General features: G+C 42.2%; 1 protein-coding gene across 12 annotated transcripts in view; it reads left to right on the top strand.

Annotated features, from left to right (window-relative positions):
- The first annotated feature begins 263 nt into the window (after positions 1–263).
- Positions 264–24,349, top strand: part of WNK2 (WNK lysine deficient protein kinase 2) — a 226,545-nt gene continuing 202,459 nt past the window's right edge. For all 12 annotated transcript variants that reach the window (XM_036737448.1, XM_036737451.1, XM_036737450.1 and 9 more), the window contains exons 1-2: positions 264–644; positions 1,403–2,247. In XM_036737448.1, the coding sequence (XP_036593343.1) occupies positions 1,405–2,247 (843 nt within the window). In that variant the 5' untranslated portion in view covers positions 264–644; positions 1,403–1,404. The remainder of the gene's footprint in view (positions 645–1,402; positions 2,248–24,349) is intronic.

Below are 24,349 nucleotides of genomic sequence, written 5' to 3' on the forward strand. Positions count from 1 at the left end.
CAGGCCCTCTATCGCTAATCCCATGATGTTTCCACGACACCCTTCAGGTGACATTGGGGAAAGCACGGCTGGGCAGTTGCCCCAATTCATAGGGCAAGAGGTGGCTAAGAAATAGGAGGCTTCGGCTGGGGAGGGCGAAGAGAACGGGTGGAGAGAGGCCAAGCTCTGACCCCAGTGGAAGACCACTTCTGGCCCTCAGAAGTAGAAGGGCACTGAAAGGCTAAGCTCCGCCCCTTTGCCCCTCCCCTAGCCCCCCTCGCACTAGGTGGGGCGGAGCAAGGGGTGGTCCCTCCCTCGCCGCCGTGCCGGGTTGCTGGGGAGCTAGCAGTTCAGTGCGCTCATTAACGAGAAGCTGCCCCACGCCGCCCCACACCGCCCCCTCCGCTTCGGGACACCTGGGGCAGGAGGCGAGCGAGGGAGCGCGCCGGGAGGCAGGTCCGCAGTCTCCTGCGGGAACTCGGAGAATCCTGGGGCGGGGTCACGGTAGCGCAGCGCCACGAACCCAGGGACCAGCGGCGAGGGGAGAAGAGCCCAGGTGCTGGGAGAGCTGAGACCAGTGGAGTTCGGCACCCGCATAGAAGAGCGGGGCGCAGCCGCCCTCTCCTCCGGCCAGGCTGGGAGGATGGAAGGCGTCCGCTCGCCCTGTGAGTACCGCAGCTCGTGCGCCCCCTCCCTCCTCCTCGTCTTCCCCTCCCTTTCGCTCCGCTCTTTTCTCCTTCCTTCCCTCTTAGCTCCGCTCCTCCAGCTCTCTGCCTTTGTGTGGGTTTTGCTGCAGCCCCCTCCCCACCCACGGGCCCCAGCGCCCTCCTCCGTCCGTCAGTCCCTCCGCCCTCCTTTGTGGAGCCGCCCGCAGCCGCCGCAACCGCCCTTGAGCCCGGCTGGCCGCCGCCGCAGCCTCTCTCCCTCGTTGTCTCCGAGAGGACGCACCTCCGCCAGTCTCCCCCCGTGGGCCTTGGGCTCCAGCCCCGGCTTCGGGGCGCATCCGGAAGGGGGAGCTGCCCCTTTGGGTTGCCCTGACCTGTTCCCCTCAGGCTGGGTACCATCGGCGCCCCCCGCCGCGCGCGGGCGCTCAGCTTTGTGTCTCCAGCTCCCCCGCCCCCTCTTCCCCACCCCTTTTTTCCTCGGGCTTTGCTCCGCTCCTGGAGCTCTCTCTGCGGCCGCGGCTCCCTGGAGGCTCTCGGTGAGGGGCCACAGCGTGGGTGGGGATGGGCTGGGGGATGGGGGTACTGCCTCGTTGTCTTGCCCTGGCCCCCCAGGGTCCGCAGGCAGCTTGCCTGCCTGCGCCCGGGCGCTAAGGGGCTGCGTCAAAGAGCGCGCCGCCGCCGCCGCAGGTGACAGGCTGGGCTGGGAAGTTCTCCCATCCCCCTTCCGTTCTCACCCTTTCCCTCTCTGCGCCCTACAGAGATGGACCGCGATGCCGCCAGGAGAGACCACCCCGGAACGCTGATGGAAACCCGGACTGAGGCCAGCGGTGACGCTCAGTCGGGGGGCAGCGGCGGCAACGCGGACGGTGAGGAGTCCTCGGCTGCAGCAGATCCCAGTGCCCATCCCCAATCGGAGAAGATGCCGGAGCCCAGCATGAATGTGGCGGCTGCAGCAGCAGCAGCACCCAAGGGCAGCCGGGCCGTTCCGAATCGGTGCGTCAGGGACCCCAGGCTAGTGCACCAGCGCTTTCTGCGGCGCAGCGTGGTGGACTCGGACCAGGAGGAGTTGCCAGGTTTGGAGCCCCCGGAGCCGGAGCCTTCCCCGCAACCCCCGCAGCCCCTGCGCAAGGTCCTGCTGCTCTCCAAGACGCGCCGGCTCATTGCGGAGCGGGCTAAAGGCGGAGGGGCGCGCGCGGCGGCGCCTGAACTCCCAGGGACCCCACAGCCACCAGCAGGCGCCCCGGTACCTGAGGCTGCCCGAGAAGCGAGCCCAGGCCCCGGCAGCCAGGGGGATGGTGCAGCCCCTGCGAGTGCAGTCACCTCTTCGGCCGCCGAGAGCAGCCAAGATGTGGAGAAGAAGGAGGCCGCCACCGTGGTGGCCTCGGCGGCCCCGGCAGAGGTGAAGTCTGATCCCGGGCCCACCAAAAAAGAGGAGCCCGAGGAGGAAGAGGAAGACGATGAAGACGACTTAAAGGCGGTGGCAACATCCCCAGATGGCAGGTTCCTCAAATTTGATATTGAGCTGGGTCGGGGCTCCTTCAAAACGGTCTACAAGGGGCTGGACACGGAGACCTGGGTGGAAGTGGCCTGGTGTGAACTTCAGGTAATCATTACTTACTTTGTTTAGTGTGGTGGACCAACCCCATTTCTTCCCACCCCCACTCCTTCCGGCTTCGACCCCCCTCGGCTACCCCGGTCCCTCCCTTGGGCCATTGCTTGTGCATCTCACAGCTTGAGGCCTGGTTTGATCATTCTATGAGTTAACTGGAGAGCTTCCTTAATGCCACCTGCATTTTCCTATTTCTTGACATTTGTGAGAGGCTATGTGTGATTCGGGTCATGGGAAGGGACAGGATAATGCATTTACATGACTTTATTTAGTCCGTGGTTATCTCTGTAGACCCCTTTTCTGCCTGGACCTTTAGGCCATGGGTTCGGTTTCTGTCTGGGCAATGTAGTTTTCTTGTCATGGGAGTTACTGAATGACTTAGTCGCTAGGGAAGGAGAGTGCCACCTGCCATATTAAACTAGAAACTTCTGGGGTTTTAGCAAGGGCAGTAGCATCATTCTTTGTTTTTAAAAAGCTAAAATGCTGGATTTTTAGCTGTTATTGTGTTGGTTTGAAAGGAAAGCTCCAATCCTACTAGGAATGCCCACCCAAAGAGGTTTGTCACAGATTATTTAGTATTGGGGAACTAGGTGCCAAATATATATACTTCTGATTCCAGTTGGTTTTTATTTCTCTGGAGAAGTCAGTGGTGAAGTAGAACATGGCAATTGGATGAGGGTGTCGGGGCCATTGGTTCTTTAAATGGATTCGTGAGTTGTTGAAGGTCTTGAAACAAAATCATAGGAGATGTGAGTTTAAAAGTAAAGACCATCCCTGGTCATAAATTTTTCATAAATTTGCCACACGTTGGCGATATTAAAGGGCAGTTTTTGGAAGCCTTGGGGTCCAGATGTCTAAATCTGTATTTTATCAGTACCTACTAGGAAAGAACTGCAGTAGTCAGCCATTCTGGGTTTTCTTAGTCTAATTACCCCTGGGCTTTCTGTAAACTATTATTTGAGCTGGGATCTAGACCCCAGTGACACCAAAGCAAAAACTTCAAGAGTGAATTCCAGGTCTGATGCAATGCCTAAGTAAGATAGTCCTAAGTGCCACCTAGGCTAATTTTTGATAGCCTTGCAGACTACTACTTGGATACCAGAAATGTGATTCAGCTATATCACATCGATCCCCGTGTCATCTAGGTATGTTCCTGGAGGGAACCTAGATGTAATTGGGAAGTCTGTCTAATTCAATTACCTTGAGGTTCCAGGGCTTGGGTCTTTCTCTGGAAATTCAGAGTACGGTTCTTTAGTTTCTTTCTATTTCACGCATTTGTTCGGTTGATTTTCTTTTTCTTTTTCAATACAAACTTATGAAATTCTGTCTGTTGGAGTTGAGGGTTCTGTTCTACCTTAGCTTGCGTGTACTGCTGAGTTTGGCAGCCACAGAGCCAGCAACTTGGAAGCTGGTCAGGAAAAAAAGACAAGTCAGGAAGGCCGCAGTGTTGAGGAACCCGAAGCCCAAGGCCTCCATGCTCACCACTTGTTCAGTAAGCAATTGCTTTGGTCGGATGAGAAGACAAGTCAAAAAAGAAAAACTTAAGGAAGGAGAAGCAAGAGGGTCTTTCCAGAAGAATGTGTATCATTTTAATACTAGTGATTTCTGAATTGTTGTTGCTTTCTTCTTCACTCCCTGCTCCAATTTTTCCACGACTGCCAAATAGCTTGGCATTGTGCTATACATAAAGCAGGTCCTCAGTCAATTGAGGTTTATTTTGTAGGTTATAAAACAGGCCTGGGTTCAGGAGGGATAAGATTCAAAAGGTGAAGGGCATGCAACTAAAGGAGGTGGTTAATTCCCTTTCTTTAAAAAACTTTCAAAAAAAGGTAGCCAGTCTGAAGGACTACGATAGGCGATTTAGAGATCGTAAGTCCAGTGCCCTCATTTTTGAGATGAGTAAATTGAAAGCCAGGGGCTTAAAGTCACTCTGGTAGTAAGGAACCTTAACGCTGTCTGGTCAGATTTCTCTCAGAGTAGTTAAGTGATCTGGCCAAAGTCACACAGATAACAATTGGCATTGTTCAGAGGCTAGGTCTTCTAATTCCAAATCTATCCCCTCTTTGCACTGTGCAGACGTTGATGCTTTCCCTTAAAGCAGAAAGGTAAACTAAATGAAGTTTTCAAGGTCATTTTCTAATAAAGGAAGGATACCCTAGGATTCTTTTTTTTTTATTGTGAACTCAAGAGCCAACACCTTGGATTCTTTATAGGTGGAAAGGCAATAGGATGGTGGTATAGATCATAAAATATTTCAGTGCCTGCCAGATGCTGTGTGGGATAAAGTCTGAGGTATAGTGGTTGCCCTCTAGTAGCTTAGATATTTAAAACTGGGGAAAATGACGTGTTAGAAAAAACATAAACATGCCAACAAAAACCACCCTACCGTATAAGGTGGCTAGGATTAATGCCAGATGAGAGGTACACACAGGAAGTTTAGTTGGAATCCGAAGAAGGGAGAGTTCAGTTCTTCAGGGTTGGTCAGGGAAAGTTTTTTTGGAGGAGGCAGAATTGGAGTGGAGCCTTGAATGAAAATAAAGAAGGTGAGAGAGGATTTTGTATTTGGTCCAGAAGATGATAGGGAGCCACTGGAGTTTATTGAGTAGGGGGGTTGATATGATCAGACCTGCCCTTTAGGAAAATCACTTTATCTGCTGAATGGAGGATGGATTGAGGGGAGGAGAGACGAGGCAGGCAATAGGCTGGGTGTGAGGTGATGAGGGCTTGCGCCAAAGGGGTAGCAGTGTCAGAGAGAAGGGGGTGGTATCAGGGAGAGATGCTGCAAAGGTGAAATTGACAGGCCTTGGAAACAGATTGGGGTGGTGGTGGTGGTGAAAGATTCATGAGTAGATAAGAACTTTGTTAGTGGAGCCGAGGGAAGGTTTGCTTAGGGGAGTAATAGGAGATAAGACTGGAAGGGCCAGACCATTGGAGGGCTTTGAATGTCAACTTAAGATATTTTGACTTTGTCCTGTTTGGCAGGGGAGAAGTGTTTGAAGAGAGGAATGACATGATGAAAGCAGTATCTTAGGGATATGAACCTGGCAACATATCACAATGGATTGGAGAGAACGTTGAGGCCCAGGGAGTTCATTTGAGAGTTTTCTGGAATCTGATGAAGGTGTTAAGAGTGTTGGCAGTGGGAGTAGGAAACAGGATGGATGAGAGCAGTGTTGTGAAAGAAGGCTCAGAAGGACTTACTATTTGCCTATGGAGAGAAAAGAGGGTCAAAGATGTCTTCAAAAGACCCAAGAAACCAAGCAAATAGATAGAGGCATAGCTGACTAGACTAGGGAAGTTAAGAGAAGGACCTGTTTTTGAAGGAAACATGAGGAATTCAGTTTGGAATGTGATAAGTAAGGGGTGACGGGAGAATAATTTGGTGGCGTTGACTTGGAGGAAGTTGGAAATGAGAGATGATCTAGGGGTTTGGATTTGGGAGTCATAAGCATAGAAGTGATAATTGGAGCTCAGGAATTTTTTTAAAAGCTATCTTAACATAAATATTTTTAAAATGTATTTGTGGTCAGTGGTAATATATTGGTAGTAACATTGAGTAGGGTGAAGGTCAAATGGCTACTATGAATATAGTAAAAAACTTTTTTTCCTTTAAAATTTGATTACAGATAGTCTAGTCTTTCTGCTCATTAAAGTCTTTTGCTTTTGTGTAGTTTTTCAGGTTTGGAGATTTTGTTGACTTAAATATAGATTAGTAAGTTCCAGATTCCCTCTATTCCCCCAGAGCTTTTAATCTTTGGTCTTCTAGAACATTCCCATCTATAATTATTCTCTTAAAATTTTTTTCAACCACTCAAGTTTCTCATTATGTTTACCAAAATTGGTAGAGACTTTTGAGGAGTGTACAGATTCTTAAACCATAAGTGAAGAATGTTTAAATGTGTAATATGTATGTATTATATGTATACATGTAATATATATTCCCCTAAATTCCCTGAATAAGGAAGGAACCAATTTTTTTGCTGAATTAACATGAACACAGGTACAATGATACTTACTTCCTTTGTCCTAGGAATAAGTGTTTTGTACAACTGAATTTTCCAGATAACTGAAGCTTAACCCTTTAAGCAGCAACTCTGGGTATTTAAATATTTGGAGGGTATGTGTACGTGTGTGTGTATGTATGGAGGTACATATACACACACACACATATATATATGCATACGTGTGTATATATGCATATTTTTCTCACTTTGTTAAGTATAAGACACTGAATATCATTTAACCCTTTGTTGACATCCCGGGATATTCATGATCAATTTTCTGTTGCGTGTGTAATGTTTGGTGATGCCTTTGGAAGTCTTAGAAGTGGGGAAGGCTGCTTGGCCAATCCTAAAAAATCTTCAGACTCTTATTGAATTTGTTCTTTAAAGATGCCCTTTCTTTCATTCTAATTTATTTTAGCAGTGACCTATGGAGAATAGTATTAATTCATTTGCTTTCTTCTTGGCTCTTCCTTCACCTATTTCCAATCTGCTATACAAGTGGAAACTGTGCATCCATCCTTGTTAGAAAATATAGAGAAAACAGGCTATGATTTAGGGCTTATGGGGTTCCACTAGGAGAAAAAGACATGAATTTGTAAATTTTTGTGTACGATCCCTCTTTTGGCTACTTAGGGGCTTTTTTTTTTTTCTTTTTGGCTTGCTTCCTGGTTCTCTCTTGTGAAAAAAGATAGTTTTAATACAAGTGAACTCTGGCTAAAGTGAAATGTTACTGTCGAAAGAAATGACAAGTAATCTTGAAACAGGGCCAGCAGTGGAAGCTTAACCAAAAAAAAAAAATTAGAGGTCACACCAGTATTTTATAATCATGTACTTGTTTGGCAGTGTGTTGTAGTAGTTTAGGTAGGATCTGATATCAGAAAGATCTGAGTTCAAATCCTAACTCAGACATTTACTAGCTGTGTGACCCTAAGAAAGTCACTTAACCTTTCTGAGCTTCGGTTTCCTCATATACAAAATAAAGGGGTTGGACTTGATGGCCTTTGAGGTCTCTTGCAGTTATAACCAATCTGTTATAACCAATCTCTTCCATACCTTCTTCAGTTACTTAAAATTCCATTTCTCAAACTTCTATGTACACCATGTACTGACAAGGGTAGTATCATGGAGAGAGCATAGACAAGTCAAGTCCTTGGGTTGAGTCTCATTTTTAGCATATATTACCCGTGTAACCTTGGGCAAACACAGTCATGTAAGCCAAACAAGGCTGATTATATCGGCACTACCTATGTCACAGAGTTGTTAAGAAAACACCCTAAGCTAAGTGCCATCTAAGTGGGAGTTTCTTCTTTTGAAAAAATGATTATTATTGCAATGGGTATTCCTTCCATCAAAGCAGATCTCAAACCCTCCAGTCCTTAGGAGATAGTTTCAGGAGGTGCTTCAGCCAAAATATTAATCATCTAGTGGCCAGTCGTCTGATCCTGAGCTTCTCCAAACTTAGTGCATTGGTTCCTCAGATGACAGACACACAGTCTGTTGCCAGGCTTGTACTCAAGGACTTTCCAGCTTGGGTAGGACTTGGCAAAACTTGTGTTTTGCTGGCACAGCCTTGGAGGTCCTGGGGTCACCTCTGAACATTAGATGAAGACTTTAGCAGGGACAACTGGTTTTATCATAATGATAACAGTGATTGTCATTATTATTTATTAGTAATTACTACTGTAACTTCTGATCTGTCATGTGATTAAAGGAGTGGTTTCTCAGCTGTATATTTCATTACTTTTTTATTTAAATATAACTGGGGCCTCCTGACTTTTCTCCCCCTTTCCCTTACTTCAGATGTGGGAATACAGGGGTGAAGTAACCCTTTGAGACTGATCAGGGAATGAAAAAGAAATCTTTCTTAGTGTCCATGATGACATTATTTTGGAACCTGGGTAGCAAGCTCTAAATTATTCAGGGCATTGATGGTTTATTTCATTTTCTTGCTTACCTTGCATTCATAGTAACGCTTAAAGTTTGCAGAACCCTTTTGTACATTTTCTTTGATCCTAATATATTATTTTAATTTTAAATAGCCGTTTATGTGGCACTAGTTTATGAGTCTTATATAACTCATCACCAAACAAGTAAGTGAGGTTTCTAGGACTGCTTGGTTGCATCCCAGTTGCCCATAAAAACAACTCAAATCTTCATTGCTGTTCATTTTCCTGTTCCTCTAGTTGTTTTGTTTTCTCTCAGAGCTCTGTGGGATATATCTTTGGCCTTCTGTAGTGCTGTTAATATTTTGTTTGATTTTCATTGGTGCTTAGTACCATCTTTGGGTGAATTTAATAAGTCTACCTCTGCTTTCTTTGGACTCTCAATACTCTTTCTGGTTCTTTCCTTTCTGCCTACCCACTTACTTTAGTTTCTGGGGTGGTCTTTCTACCTACTCCCACTGTTACCTTACTACTTCAGGCCCCTATCATGTGGACAAGTGAAATGATATCCTAACTGATACCCTTTCTCCAACCTCTCCTTCACACAATTGCCAAAGTAATCTTCCTAATGCATAGGTCTGATTAGATCACCTAGGGGAAAAGTTCAGGGAAAAATTCCTGCATATCCAAGCTCCCACTGCTCTGTTCCTTCAATTATTGTCCTTGCTGGGTTCTTCCTCATCTGTCCTCGTGCCTCACTCTGTTTTTGTTATCCTTTGTCTCTGTTGCCTGGGTTGCCATCAGTTCTTGGTTCCTTTTCTCTTCCCTCTGGGTAATGAGGTATCTTTTCGAGGTGCACTCCTCGGAGGGGAACTTGATTTTTCAGCATGATTCTGTGATGACATTGCTTTATGCTGGTTCTCCTCCATTTTCTTTCCTTCTGTGTCACCTTTGCTGACTCTTCTTCTCTTACCCTAAATGCAGGTAAGATTTTGTGCTTGATACCCCTTTATTTCTTCACTTGATTACTCCTGGTGATCTTTTCCCTGGTAGACGATATATAGTAGGTGTTATATTGACTTAATTCATTCGTATAGCTTAAATTGTCTTCTCTATATAGATGCTCTCAAAATTTTTATCTCCAGTACTGACTTTTTAATTTTCTGATAGCCTGCTTGACATATATCTCACCTAGATTTCCTGTTACCATCTCAATTTTGACATGTCTGAAACAAAACTCATCTTCCTTCTTTCTGTCCTGCCATTCAGTTGCAACTGGCATTTCCAGTCTTATCACTCATCCTTCACTACTTGAACTTTACAATCAAACTGATTCTTTCCCCAAATATGTCTTGGGGTCTTCCTATGAGAAGTACTTCTATTTGTACCACTTCGTCAACTTATAATGCTTTTAGTTTTCCAAACCGCCCCCCCCCCCCATAAGAAGGTTGAAACTAGTGAATTTAATTAAGCCTATCATCCTGGTGAATTTTCCTTGTCTGTGTCTGTGAGCACAGACAATTGAGTAGGAAAACCAATGGAGTGGGCAATGGCTATATTGTCACGATATTCTTCATGGTATTTGACAAGTTTGCAGGGCTTCTGAGGATGAATTTAAGTCAACAGACATTCATTCATTCCCTCGTTTATTGATGTATTAAGCCTATACTGTGTGCCAGGTATTGGGGTTACAAAGATGAAAATGGAAAAAAGTTCCTTGCCCCCAAAGAGATTGCATTCTACTGAGAGGATATGACTTGTACACAGAAATACATTTAAGACAAGAACCGGAAGAGATGCTCCTGACAACTGGAAAGGAAGCTTCTTGGAGGAGGCCATGAGTTACGGCTTAAAGGAAGATAAGTGTTCTGAGAGGCAGGGACTACATTCAGTTTTGTAGGGGATCGTTTGTGCAAATGCAAAAAGGTAGAATATGTAACTTTAAGGTTGGGGAGCAGCTGCTACACAAGTTTGACTGGAAAGTAGACTGATTAAAGGGGAATTCAAAGAATTAGAGCTGAAGACATAGGTTGGAGTCACATTGTAGAGGACTTCAAACACCAAGCTAAGAGCTTGGTGTGGACATGGCATCTCTAACCCAAGGTGCCAAGTGTCCCTGACAGGCTTCACCATATCACACATTGCGATCTTGTTTGCTGGTACTTTTTCTGATCCATGAATGGTGGTCCTATAGAGAGGTTATTGAGAAATGAGCCACTGAATGAATTCTTCAAGTTTAAGAATAGAGTTGATTCTCTCCAGTGTATTCATCTTCATGAAAATACTTTGACCCTCTCAATTTGTCCATTAGGATTATGTAGTATTTCATCATCCCATTTATGCTATCGTGTGTGTGAACTAACAAAGGAGTTGGGTGAAACTGTAGTACTTGGGAGGCAACTTGTGGTCTGGGAGTCCAAAAAACATGAGTTCTAGTCCTGACCAGCCTGTCCAAGCATGTCCAAAATGCTCTGTATCAAAGTTTTTGACTTTAAAATGCTAGATCTTTTTCATTTTTCCATTCCAAGATGATCTTTATATGTGATGCAGTTGGAAGACCTTGCTGACAACTGGCAACATCTCCCACTGTGTTGTATATTTTACTTTAAGGGATGCTGGGATTAATCTGGATATTGATCCCAAGATTATGGTTACATAGTCAGAAAATGCTATCTCTGTCCCCTGGCCCTGCTAGATAAGGTCTTTCCTTGTCCTGACACCAACTGCTAGTACCTTGACTCTGATGTCATCTTGTATTTGTAATCTATATATTTATATGTATATCTGTCCTTATTACCCCACCTTTCCATAGAATGTATCATTCTTGAGAGATTTTATTACTATCTGTATCATTAGCACCTAGCATTGTGCAGTACTGGGCACTTAGTAGGCACTTAATAAATACTTGTTGATTGTTTCTTACCCCAACCAAAAAAAATGTAATGGGATCCTTGAATTTAGACCTGCAGAGGGAGTTTAGAGATCATAAAATCCAACTTCCCATTTTGTAGATAATTGTGGATTTTTCCCCCCATGGAGGTCTTCAAGCAGAGGCTGGATGACCACATGTTGAGACTTTTATAGCTGGGATTCCTCTCATGTTGGACTACATGGCCACTAAAGTCCTTTCTATGAACTATATAATTGTGTGATAGTTGAGGAAGATAAAGCAGGCCCAGGAAAGGAAGTGACTCACCTACAATCATGGTTAAAAGCTCCTTTTTTAGTATTTGTATTAATGTGTATTAATATTTATATTAATATATGTTAACATATATTAGTATTAGTAATATGGTTGTTGTTACTTGAGACAGCAATATCCTATAGTTCGTATTATCCCCATTTTTACAGGTGAAGAAATTGAGGATGAAAGAGATCGTGACTGGCTGTTGTCACAGAGCTAGTATATATTAGAGCAGAACATGAACATGGGTCTTTCTGATGCCAAGGCCCAGCCCTCTTTTCACTGGGTCACCCTGCTTGGAAAAGCTAACGTTATTGTTACTGATACAATATTTTTTAGAGTATGCATGCTGTGTTGGATAGGGGGTTGAGAAGACCTGCTTTCAAGTCTTGACTCTGACTAGAGATCTTTGTCAAGTCATTAAACCTCTTAATGCCCCCAATCAGCTCTTTAGAGATTGGGTTGCTGATCTGAATTGTGGGAGAGAGTTTCTCTTCGACCAATGAAATCATTAGTCTGGACCAAAATACACACATACACACACACGTAAATTGAGTGGTTTTTGTTTGTTTTGATATTCCTTAACTTTATTGAGGAGTATGATGTTAAATTGGTTTAATGATAAATATTGTATTTTCTCAAATGAAGTATTTATATGCTATGATGACCACAGTTTCAAGTGTTTAGTTGTGGGTTTTGGTTTTTTTTGGTTGGGTCAGGGAGGGTGACTGGAGAGGAAATGTTCATTTTACCTTGTAAAGCTTGTATGTAATAAGTCTTTTTCCATCCTCCCTCCAACTTCTAATATGCACAAATATATGTATGCTTCTAAAGCACTTACACGTAAATAATCTTGGGGCTTCCTCATAGTTTTAAGGTTGCAGTCTTCATAAAAGCTTCCTTAATCATACAAGCATGAGTGTATTATAGCTTAATCTTTTTTAATTTGTTGTGATATATGTCACCACATAAAATGCCAAATAAATGAATAAAATAGGCTAATAATTTAGAAGTAATAGAAATACAATATACTGGTGAATGTGTTGACTGCTGTCTTCATTGGGGGCCTTTAGCATCACTACACAGTTGAGCCTGGTGCATTGATAAATTTTCAGTTCCTAGCTAATAGGCGTTAAAAACCCACCTCTTTCATGTGCTAAAAATGTCTATACTTCATTGGTTTGATGGAATACAGATGCTTTCTCAAACTCTACAGATTGCCATCATCAGTACTTTCTCATCCTCTGAGATTCTTGCCTTTGTCCTATCATGAGTCTTCCATAGAGGACCTATCCAACATATTGGGGGCTTTTCTTTTACTTTCTTTGTTTCTTTTCTTTTCTTTTTTTGGTATATTCCAGTATGGTACTTGGGTTGTCCGTCTCTTGTCCCCTGATTTCACTATGCTCTAATATGCCTCCTTTCCTAATGTTATGTTTCCTGGCTCATACTTTTTTATGCATGTAGAATAATGTTGGAAAAATATAGCTCTTGCCTAAGAAATGAGAGACTAAAGGATGGTAGGAGCCTCCTAACTATGTATTGTGGATAATTTTCTCAAGAAGAGAGTAAATCATTGGCTATATTGAGCACCAAACATCCCCAAAAGTGGAATACACAAAAAGAAAATAACTATGGGAATCATTTCTGAGTCAATTGTGTGGAGTCCAATCATCAGAGCTAAAAGACTTAATGTGATTGTATGTTCTTTGTCACTTTAGCTGTGCAGGTGCGCTGAAGTCATTTTAGCTGACCGAGGTTACTTTTTAATGGAAGGAGGGGTGAGGAGGAGGAGCAGGGAGGAGTCTTGTTGACATTGCAAACCCCAATTTGAGAGTGTGTCTACTTCCATTCAACCAGTAACCACAAGTAGTAGCTCAAATAGATGTAAGAATGTAGAGAAAGGACTATGTTATATAATATTAAAATGAGTTTTCTCACCATTATGCTGTATGTCCTGATTCATGAGAAGACTTTTGATGTTGAGTTGATTTGCTTAGTTGTAGCTTTGCCAGAGTATATCTGGGGGGTTAATTGACCAATCTTTTAAATTCGTGAACAGGTAAATCATGTAAGTAACATTTTAAAATTGTTTAGATGTTTTAATTGTGTATTAAGTTTCAGCATAGTAAGACTTCATAGGATTTGAGAGGAGTATTTTTTCTTTTAGAAATGTTGATGCTTTAAAAAATGATACAAATATTATGAATATTTCCCAATACCATCCTTCCAGCTTGTAACATCCTTCTTACCTGTAACAAGAAAGTTTAGGTAAAACAGATATATTGGCCAATACCTTATACTTATACTTACAGCACATTCATCATTTGGCACCTGTAGCCAGTCACCTCTGCTGGGAGAATAGAGGTATGTTTCATCATTAGTTCTTGGGAACTAAGATTAGTCATTGCTTTGAGAGAGGTTCATCTATTATCCATTTTTTTTTCTTTACAAAGAAAGATATCCTTGGTAGAACAAATTCTATTTTAGTCTAGATCCAATAGCTTGATAGTTTCTCTTGAGTTTTCATTGTAAGTAGTTTTTAAACTAAATTCTTAAGAAACAGGAATTCCAAATGCTTCCCTAAGCGGCTGACTTCCCTTTCAACCTCAAATTATATTATTTCTTTGTAGTATCTTAATGTTGAAAAATTTCAAAACCTGGCTGATACCTGGTTGGAAAGCTTTAATGACATTTTTCACATTAAAATTTTAACATGACAATGAATGATTTTTTTTTGAGGGCAAGGAGGGGATGTGGACAGTATGAAGGCTAAAGCAGTATATAGGAAGGGAATTAACAGCCAGAGTTTTTATGAGCTCATGATATCTAGCTGTCTATAGTTGGTACTTTTGATCCTTTTTTTCTTCCTTACTTTCTTTTCTTCCTTTCTTTTCTTTCTTTCTTTTTCTTTTTCTCTTTCTTTCGCAACTGTTACCCTCAGGGGCCTTTCTATTTTTCCAATTCAAGACTCTATGGTTGTTTTTTTTTTTAACCATTGCCTGAAGCCTTCTGCATGCAGTTAAAAATGGATAAATGACTAAATATGTAAACTGATGATCTTAACAACATGAAAATACAGTACTTTAAAAAATAGTTCCAGAGTTTTAGTATTGAGTGTTGAGTACATCGTTTAAAAAGCACTTGAAGGCAGCCATAATCAAAGAAAGGAAATGTATGTACCCTCTGTTACTTTAGCTTGTCAGCATCATGGTCTCCTCATCTGTAAAATGAGAGGGTTGGACCAGATGACCTCCAAATCGATCATATGAACTTTCTTCTCTTGGTCAGCTTGAGCTTCTCTTCTAATGCTTCCACTAAGGTAATCAGTCTTGCCAGCTCTTTTCTTGTTGCATGCCAGCCAGAGTATGTGTGCATTTCCACCTTTATTAAATGCCTTCTCTGTGCCAGGCAGGGTCAGCTACGTGACACAATGGATAGAGCACTGGCCTTGGAGTCAGGAAACCTCATCTTCCTGAGTTCAAATCTGGCCTCAGACACTCACTAGCTGTGTGACCCTGAGCAAGTCACTTAACCCTACTTCTCTCTGTCTCCTCATCTGTAAAATGAGCTGGAGAAGGCAATGGCAAACCACTTTAATATCTTTGCCAAGAAAATCCCAAATGGGGTCACAAAGAGGTGGACATGACTGAAAACGATCGAACAACTATACCAGGCACTGTTCTATGTGCTGGAGCAGTAGACAAAATTGACAATTGACACTTATTTCCTTCCTTCTCAGAGTTTTGATCCTAATTGGGAGGAGACACTTTGTACACATGGAAGTAAATGTAAGATAGATATAAAATACTTTCAGGTGAGAATAATTGTAAGCTAATTAAAGGTAGGGTATATACAGTTGAAATTAACCAGATTGGAAGAGTTCTCTTTTCTTAAGTCTCAGTTTCTAGTAGTAATCTTGGCATATATAAGTTCTTAATAAATGTTTATTGCTTAGTTAATAAATCAGTAATCTCATAAATTCAGTTATAATTTCTAATACAGTCCATATGGCAATCCATCCATATCATATCTTCAACAGTTCTTGCCCATATCCTCCCATAATTCTTTTTTTTTTTCTTGGAGATTGGATCAATTTGTCTCACCTAGGCTGGAAGTACAGTGGCAACTCACAGACTGGGCTTGATTGACATAGGAGCTTTAACCTATGTTGTTTTTCCAACCAGGGCCAGCTCAGCCTTTCTTAGGTGTCCTGGTGGCCCACTCCTCCCTGGAGCTCAGTAAATTTATTTTGGACTTAATGTGGGGAAACAAATTGGCTTAGCCTACTGCAGCTTTGGCCTCCCCAGCAGGAAGGATAAGAGAGGCACATAATACTGTGCTTATGAATTCTCCATAAAGAATAAAACCAATATATTTGAGGCTTTTTTCTGGGTCTTTTAAAATTTTTCAGTACTGTTTCAATACTTGGGCTGGTTCTGGCCAGGTAGCTGGCCTATCTCTTTCTTTGATTATACATGTCTAGCATGATCTCTTTTCTGCCACATATTGTGTCATCATCCGGTAATATTCTGCAGCTGACAGTCATAGCTTTAAAGCTGGATGGCACCTTATAGGTCATCTAGTTCAACCTCTTCATCTTACAGGTAAGGAAATTGAGGCACATAGAGGTTAAATGATGTGACTAGAGTCACATAGCAAAAATGATAGAATTAAGCATTCAAACCCAGGTCTTCTGTTAGACACTGAATAAATGCTGATTTTTTATTCTAAACTTAGCACTCCTCCCACTGTGCCATAGTGGATCAGTTCTCTTTGATTATGTCCAAGGTCTTCTAGTTCTAAATCTATTATCTTATGACTCTATGGGTTACCTGATATCTTGATTATTTGGCAGTTATGGTGTTACATCATGTGTAGCCACAGAGCATCTGTTTCTACCCATTTATTCCATAAATGTTTACGAGACACTGATAAATTACAAGTGGAAGATGCAAAAAGGCAGGCAAAATACTTTACACAGACTTGGATAGCTTTTAACAGTCGATAGAAAACTTACTTTGATGATCCATGATTTCACTGGTATGGTGAGTAAAACTGAGTAAAACTTCCAATCAAAACCTCACCACAGCTTTTCATCCATTGTAGTTCTTGTCCCTGTCTTTCTGTGTCCTTGTCTTTTTGTATTAACTCCATATAGAAGATACAGGATAGAAAAACAAAGTAAATGAAAACACTAGTCTTTGATCTTATACTTCTAATACTTTGGGGGTGGGGGGTGGAGACAGCTTAGTTGTCAGGTTTTTGGTATGAGGCTGACCTGCCTCCTCTTCTGATCAAAATGTTCTTTTCTTGGCACTTCTTGAATACAAAGGTAACACAAGTATCAGACCCTGACTTGGGAAAAATCAGCTGGTTTTAATCTTGGAAACTTCTCTCTGATGCTCTGTCTTGTTTTGCACCTACTCAGGGTCACCTCCTAGCAATATCAAAATCTGGCTCATGAATCAAAGGGCCTAGAAAGACTTGGCAAGCACTGAGAAAAACAAAAGTATTGATGATAGAACAGGTTTGTTAAAGTCATGAAAGAACAGAGGAAACCTTTAGCAAGGCAATAGTTAGTGCCCTCTTTCAAGTGAGCTCTGTTTCCCTTCCCCTCCCACTCCCTGGATTTCCCTCCCAGTTCCTGCACAGTCCGGTACTTAATTGTATTCCAGTTTTATGCACTGCCATTACAGACATGAGAATACTTCAGCATTAGTTGCTCTTCTCCTTCCCTTAGGGGTCTTGTGTAGTAGCTTGCTTTAGTGTTCATGTACCTGTTTTAAGCCTGAACTCTCCTGTATCCCATCCATACTAGCTCTCAGCACACTCCTGGCTTTGGTACGGAATTTCTCCATCTCTTGCCTTGCCCTGTTTAGGATTTGTGGTCGTTTCCTACGTTTTTCTATTTGTTCTGTGCTCAGTACAAGTTCATTTGAAAACATTTCAGAGGAGGATGGGAATCTTAGGCATCACTGGCTCATAAAACAGTGATCAGAGAGATAAAGGAGGGTGTGTGTGTGTGTGTGTGTGTGTGTGTGTGTGTGTGTGTGAGTGTGAGAGAGAGAGAGAGAGAGAGAGAGAGAGAGAGAGAACAAACAAACATACCATCTCTGGGTTCACTGCTCTTTATTTTTACTTGAAGGATGAGATCCATCAGAGGCAGCTGTGACCTTGGTTTCTAGGGTAATCCTCCTAAGTGGCTGCATTCCTAACACTAACTTTTGAGCCCCCACTAGTGTGTTTCCCATTAATATTTAGCTCTTATCAAAGGCATTCTACTCAAATAGCAGAGCAAGAATAATATAAAATATCCCTCCTGTAAACTTAGAGCACACTTTTTCATAGTACCCATAGAGGAGAGTGGGCACAAATTTAAGTACAGGAATAATGAGGCACAGATGTAGGTAGTAAGTGAGGCCAAGGCAGCTTACAACTCTGGAAATGTAGGACCTCAATATCCTTTCCTCTGTGAACTACAAGGCCACAATGTCGTTTTCTCTCTCTTGAACTGACCTCACAAAATTTCCCACCGGGTGTGTTTTTTGTGCTAGATGATGGTTCCATGGCTAGGGTGGGTTGCTAGGCTCGGTTATCTCCTCACGGGGTCCAGGATCAAGGCTGGATGAATTGCTCAGCTGGGTTGCTTCAGTGATGCTCTGCTACTAATCCAGCTTGTTCCTCTGCTCATCTGGGCTTTCTCATTGAAGGTGCTTTGATGTTTCCAGCTTCCGCATCACCTGATGCTCTTTTCAAAAAAGGAAGAGAAATTTAGCTTAACATTGGCAGAAGGCCCTCCAGTTATGCTTCCTTGGCTGGACTCTGAGGTTCTTCTCCACTTCCTAGGAAGCAAATGACAATGCAAAAAAGGTCTAGCCTTTCCCCCATTTTGATAGCTCTTTCTGGTTCAAGGCTGGGTCTTCCCTTCCTTCCCAGTGAGAGACATTTACCCTAATCCAGTGACTGGGGGACATGAATGTATTAAAAATATATTAAACATGTTTTTAAAAATGATAACTGTTTTAGTACAATTGGTTTCCTTTGTAATCTCATGTATTTTATTCATTTAAAAATATTCTGAGGAGTTCATTCACTTTACCAGTCTGCCAGAGGGGTCCATAACTCAAAAAAATTTAAGAGCCTCTTTTGTCTTACTTATGATAACCATTCAGTACATTTCCTAAATCTTCAGCTAGTTAATCACCAAACAGCTCTGGGGCTCAAGGTTTTCCAGGTTTTTTAAGCTCTGAGTTTCTCTTATTGGCCTTATGTAAAGTAATAACTGGGAAACCAAGTCTTGAATGAAGATGAGTAACTCCCAAGCCCTTCATGGTCTCTGTCCCTAACACCTTACAACCTACAATCTTGCCAAAGTCTGAGAGGGGTATACCTATCTAATCAATTAAAATGCATTTCTTAAGTGTTTACTATATCAACAAGCATTTATTAAGCGCTTGTTTTTTGCCAGGCATTGCAGTAAGCACTGAGAATACAAATATAAAGACCATACCCTAATCAAACTTATAATCTAATGTGGGAAGTTTATACATAAGATACTTATGCAGGGTGGAGGAAGGTCTGGAGAGTCAGGAACAGAGTCCCAGAGAGGAGTGGGGGAAGAAACTGGAAGAAAATGGATGGCCTGGGCACTTTCTTCAAATGGAGGTTCCAAGAGGAAATGACCAGTCAGAGGGAGTATCTACAGGGGCAGAGGCTTCTTCCCAGGAGAGACAGCATGTTGGTGCATGTTGGAGAAAGAAGTCTGGAGAGTTAGGAGAGGAACCTTGAGAGAAGTGAAAAAGTGATCAAATGCAATGCATTGTGCTAAGCCCTGGGGATCCAAATAGAGAAGTGGTAACAGTCCCTGCTCTCAGAGAGCTCCCATTCTAATGGGGAGGGGAGACAACAGATAGGTTTCAATTAAATTGGGTTGCAAGCTTTCCTTGTTCTTAGGGTGCAGTGAATGAATAGTGGATAGTGCATATTCCATAATGTCATTTCCACTGATTAAAAAAATTCTATTCTGCTTTTGAACCATTTTACAGCATCAGGCACTTTAAAAACCTTGTTTTTCTAGGTCTTCAGTGGCTGTGGCTACTGAGGAGATAGGGAACTGTAGAAACAGGTGCCAGGTCACATCTCCGTAGGAGTAGTTTCCTGGGACGATGGCTGTGGGGGTTGGGCTGAAAACAGCCAGATAGATAAAGAATTTATTTATTGAGTGTTTACTATTTGCCAGGCACGATGCTAAGCACCAGGGATTTAAAAAAAAAAAAAAGGAAAAAACCCAAGAGAACCAGACAGCCTCTACTCTTACAGAAATTATATCCTAAATTGGGCAAAGCAAGACATAAACAGGAGCTGATATGGCATTATCTGCACTGGGACAAGGCAGCTAGCATAGAGATAGAGTGAGAAAAACTGAAGAGGGCAGCGGAGCTGGGGTTCCTCAAGGTATGGTGGCTCCTGGCAGAGACTTAGCAGTCATCAAGGACCCCTCAGCATAGAACTTGGTGGGCAAGGCAGCTGGCATAGAGGTGGTGCAGACCTTAGAGTTAGCAATAAGTGAAGATCAGTGGTCTTGGAGACCCACTCATTTCCAGGATTCTTGGGATTGTCTGCTTGTCAATAACAATTGGTTAATGGTGGGAGTAAGTGGTGGTGTGAGGAACATGGACCCTTTTTCCATAGTCATTACTCCCCTCAGTGATGTCTGCAGACCGTAGTCTGGAAGTTGGACTGTGGACTGGGGGACATTGCTATTCGCAGGGTTCTCAGGTTCAGGTTTTTGGTGGCTGCCTAAGAGGAGGTGACGACAGTGGTATAACTAACTTCATACATGCTATCTTTCTCTGCCTCTCTCTCCTCTCTTTTGTGGGTACCAATTGGTAGATTCATGCTATTTTGCTGAGACTGCCCGAACTTTTCCAAAATGATAGTGATAAGTCAATTAAGAACTTTGTCAGCTCAGCTAACATTTTATTAAATAACAGTCACTGGAGTACAGAGCTAACTACTGGTGAAACTAGAAAGATGATTAAGATGGGTTTGTTGCCCTCATTGAGCTTATAGTCTAGTAAAATATGAACTAGGAAAGACCTAAAATTCCAAAGATAGTTAAAAAAAAGACTTTTTACCCACTCCCTTCCTGCATTGCCGTTTACTTGGCAGTAGGTACACTTGTGAGAATTTCATTGTGTGGCGTAGATACAACTGCCCACCTCTTTCCTCTTTCCCAGGGACTGAGGCTTCCTATTGGAACTGGTCTTTTGCTTGTCTGAGCAGTTGCAATATGGTTATAGTGACAGTGGTTTGTGAATACTAGCAAGTCTCTCCAAACTAGGGCTTGTTATTAATGGCTGAAATTACTGAACCATCCTGAGAGACTTGCTATGAGGTTGATCTCAGCATGATGGCCAGCTGTTGGGCATATACTTTGACTGCTCTTACTACGTTAGATTAGATGACAGGGCTTGAATGCATGAGTGCTTAGGAACAGAGAGAAGCTATTTTACTCTGTGGGTTCCAGTAGCTTTTCTGTATTTTTGCTTAGAATACAAATGTGTAGTTTCTTGGGGATGCTTTATAACATTTCCTAACATTTCAGCAATTAATAGAGATTTTTAAAAAATATATATCTATTCTTAAGGACATAAACTCCCAGATTAGAGCTGGAAGGGACTTTAGGAGCTAACCTCAGCCACACCGGCTTCATTTTAGAATTGAGGAGACTGAAGACCACAGGTCAGCTGATTTGCCCCAAGTCATTTGGTGAGTTAATGGCAGAGCTTGAAGCTGTAATCCAGGTATTCCCATGCCTAGCCCTGTGTTTTTTCATTCTTTAATTTTTTAAGTGTGCTTTTTATCTTTTAAGAGCCATTTTTGATTCCCCAGCCTTCTTTGAATCTTACTATATTGTATTATAGGTATAGGAGGGAAGAGACTGTCCTAAATGCTTGAGAAGTGAGCTAAGCATTGATACACCTAAGATTGTAGCCACGTGAGCAGGAGGTACAGCGATCAATAGAACTGTTAAATTTTACCTGATCACTTTTGGTACTGGAGTAAGGAAGGAGGGTGGGCCTTCAGATCTCAGCTACTTTCATTCCGTCTTGCACTGGGTTTTCATATCCATCATCAGTATCAGTGATTGCAATGAAATGATTGAGTTAAGTCACAGAAGAACATTGTGAATCAGAAACGAAAGCAGGCCAAGCAACCATCAGGTGACATTCATGCCTCAAGACTGGAAAATCTCTTTGAATGCTTGGCACCAGATAATGTTTTTGTTAAGATGATTAGCATGCAGTCCTACTCCATTGTGTTGTGTTTGGATTCTTGACCCAAGGAGGGGGATTGGAGACTAGGGTTCCATTAACCCTCCTATTTGGGAAATTTGAAAGTGATCACTTAAATCAACAGGCTGGCATTGAGGGAGAGGTTTTGCATTTCTGGCATTAATATCCTCCTATAGCAAGTTTTTGCAACAACCCACGGAGGGAGCAGAAACTTCTTCATAGTGGATTGTAGTGGAAGTGTTTTAGATGCTGAGGGTCAATAACCCAAAGTCACCATAAGCAGCAGGTGCCTAGGGCATTATCCAGGATAGACAGTCGTCACTTTTCAACAGCACCTTCCTGGAAGCCAGATCACCTACAGTGTATTATATTTTCCCAGAGGGATAGTGTCATAATTCAGGATTACGATTTTGACTAAGGACTATGGCTGACATAAATCATAGATATGGCCAACAATATGTCATACAAGCAAATATTACAACACTCATAAATCTCTCTTATAATGTAAATAGCCCTATAAAATGGGCATAAACAAGTTGGTTATACAAAGATTCTTTTCTCCCACCCTTTTCCCTTTAAAGTATTTTAATTTTATATAACATGTAACCAAATTGGAGAAATACAGAAAATTTAAACTTGGAAAAGACCTTGGAGATCATCCAGTCTGGTCCTTTTACTTTATAGATGAGGAAGGTGTGAGAATGGATTGGACAGGGTCTTTAATTTGTAAGTAACAAGAAGGGCTCTGAATACGTATCTTCTGACTCCAAGTCCATCATACCTTACATTACACAAATTCTGCTGTAAAACTCACATGTTGCTGTAGCAAACATTTAATGATCAATTTTGCTTTCTCTGTTAAAAATTTAGAAGAGTTTGGGGAAAGGAAGATTCAGATGTCTCAGATTTCTTACGCAGTGTAGGTAAAGTTTAACTTAACTTAAATATCCTGGAGCACAGAGGCATTCATAATGATTGATTACATTGGACTTAAAACTGCATTCAAAGTTGATGATTCTTTTCTGAAAAGTCATTGAAGCATCTAAATATTGAAAGGTTCCCTAAGGTCTGAAGCAGAAATCTCCTGAATCTGATCATTTCATTCACTTCAGCCTCAAACAAGAACCCCCTGTTCGTTTTCTGGGATACCAGTACAGAAGTGATAATCCCTGCCTTCAGGTTTACATTCATCTACTATATTCTGCTGTTTTAGTTTTTCCTTTTTCGTTACTATTTGGTAAATCCTGGCCGTGGCACCACTCAGCCACTGACATAATTTGTTTTTGTTTTTTTTTAATTTGACCTATTTCAGTTCTTTTTTTTTTCCCCCAGGGAGGAAGGCAGGGCATTTGGGGTTAAGTGACTTGCCCAAGGTCACACAGCTAGTAAGTGTGTCAAATGTCTGAGGCTTGATTTGAACTCAGGTCCTCCTGACTCCAGGGCTGGTGCTCTACTCACTGCGCCACCTAGCTGCCCCACACTGACATAATTTGAAAGTGCCAAAGTAATGAGTTATGTTTGTTATTGTTCCATGCTGGTTTGCAGTGTTTTTGGTAGGTTGGCCACTGAAAGAATGAAGCCAGCATGTATCTATTGAGCCTCTAGTATGCCCAGCAACTCAGGAATACTCCACTGTCTCTTATTTCAACTTATATCAACAAGCTTTTAAGCACATGTTACATACAAAGTACTGTGCTAGGCACTGGGAATTTCAGAGAGCAAAATAAAATTGCCCCTGACCTTAAGAAACACAAATTTTTACTGGGATGGGAGTGGGGAAATAAATCTACTATTAGCATTTATGAATCAGAGATTCTCAGAACTAAATGGATGAAAATATGGTTTAGCCTGTGACCTAGAGTCAGTTGGTCAATCAGCAAGCATTTTTAAGCACTTACCTTGTCCCAGGCACTATGAAGCCCTGGGAATACAAAGATAGGCAAAAATTTGGACCCTGTTTCATTTTGGAGCTCATTTTCTAGTAGGGAAGAAAACATGTAAATAACTTCACATAAAAAATGAACAGTAATTTCTGAATGGAAGGCATTATCAGCTGGGGGAATAAGGCCTCTTGTAAGAAGGTCATATTTGAGCTGAGTCTTAAAGGGAACCAGGGAAATCATGAGGCTGAGGTGAGGAAGGGGAACTTTCCAGAAATGAAGCATAGCCAGTGCCCCATTTACCTTAGTAAAAACCCTGTGTCAGGAGATGAAGCGTTGTTTAAAGGAACAGCAGGTAATCCAATATGGCTAGATCATAGCTTACATCAAGGTGGTTAGAAGCCAGAAGAATGGAAAGGTAGAAAGGGGTCTGGTTGTGAAGGACTTTAAATCCCAAACAAGGCATTTTTTATTTGATCCTGGAGATAAGGGAGCCCCTGAAATTTAGTGAGTTGGAGGGTAACATGGTCTTATCTACACTTTCGAAAACTCTTCTTAGGGGCAGCTAGGCGGTGCAGTGAGTAGAGCACCGGCCCTGGAGTCAGGAGGACCTGAGTTCAAATCCAGCCTCATACACGTGACATGTACTAGCTGTGTGACCTTGGGCAAGTCACTTAACCCCAATTGCCCTGCCAAAAACCAAAAAAAAAGAAGAAGAAAAAAGAAAACTCTTCTTGCCAACTACATTGAGGATGAACTGGAATGACCAGAGACTTGGAGTAGGGAGACCAACCCCCAAAGACTTTTACTGTGGTCAAGGTTTGAAACAGCGAGGGCCACACCA

This window comes from Trichosurus vulpecula, chromosome 9, assembly GCF_011100635.1.
Source record: "Trichosurus vulpecula isolate mTriVul1 chromosome 9, mTriVul1.pri, whole genome shotgun sequence".
In the NCBI taxonomy this organism is placed as follows: domain Eukaryota; kingdom Metazoa; phylum Chordata; class Mammalia; order Diprotodontia; family Phalangeridae; genus Trichosurus; species Trichosurus vulpecula.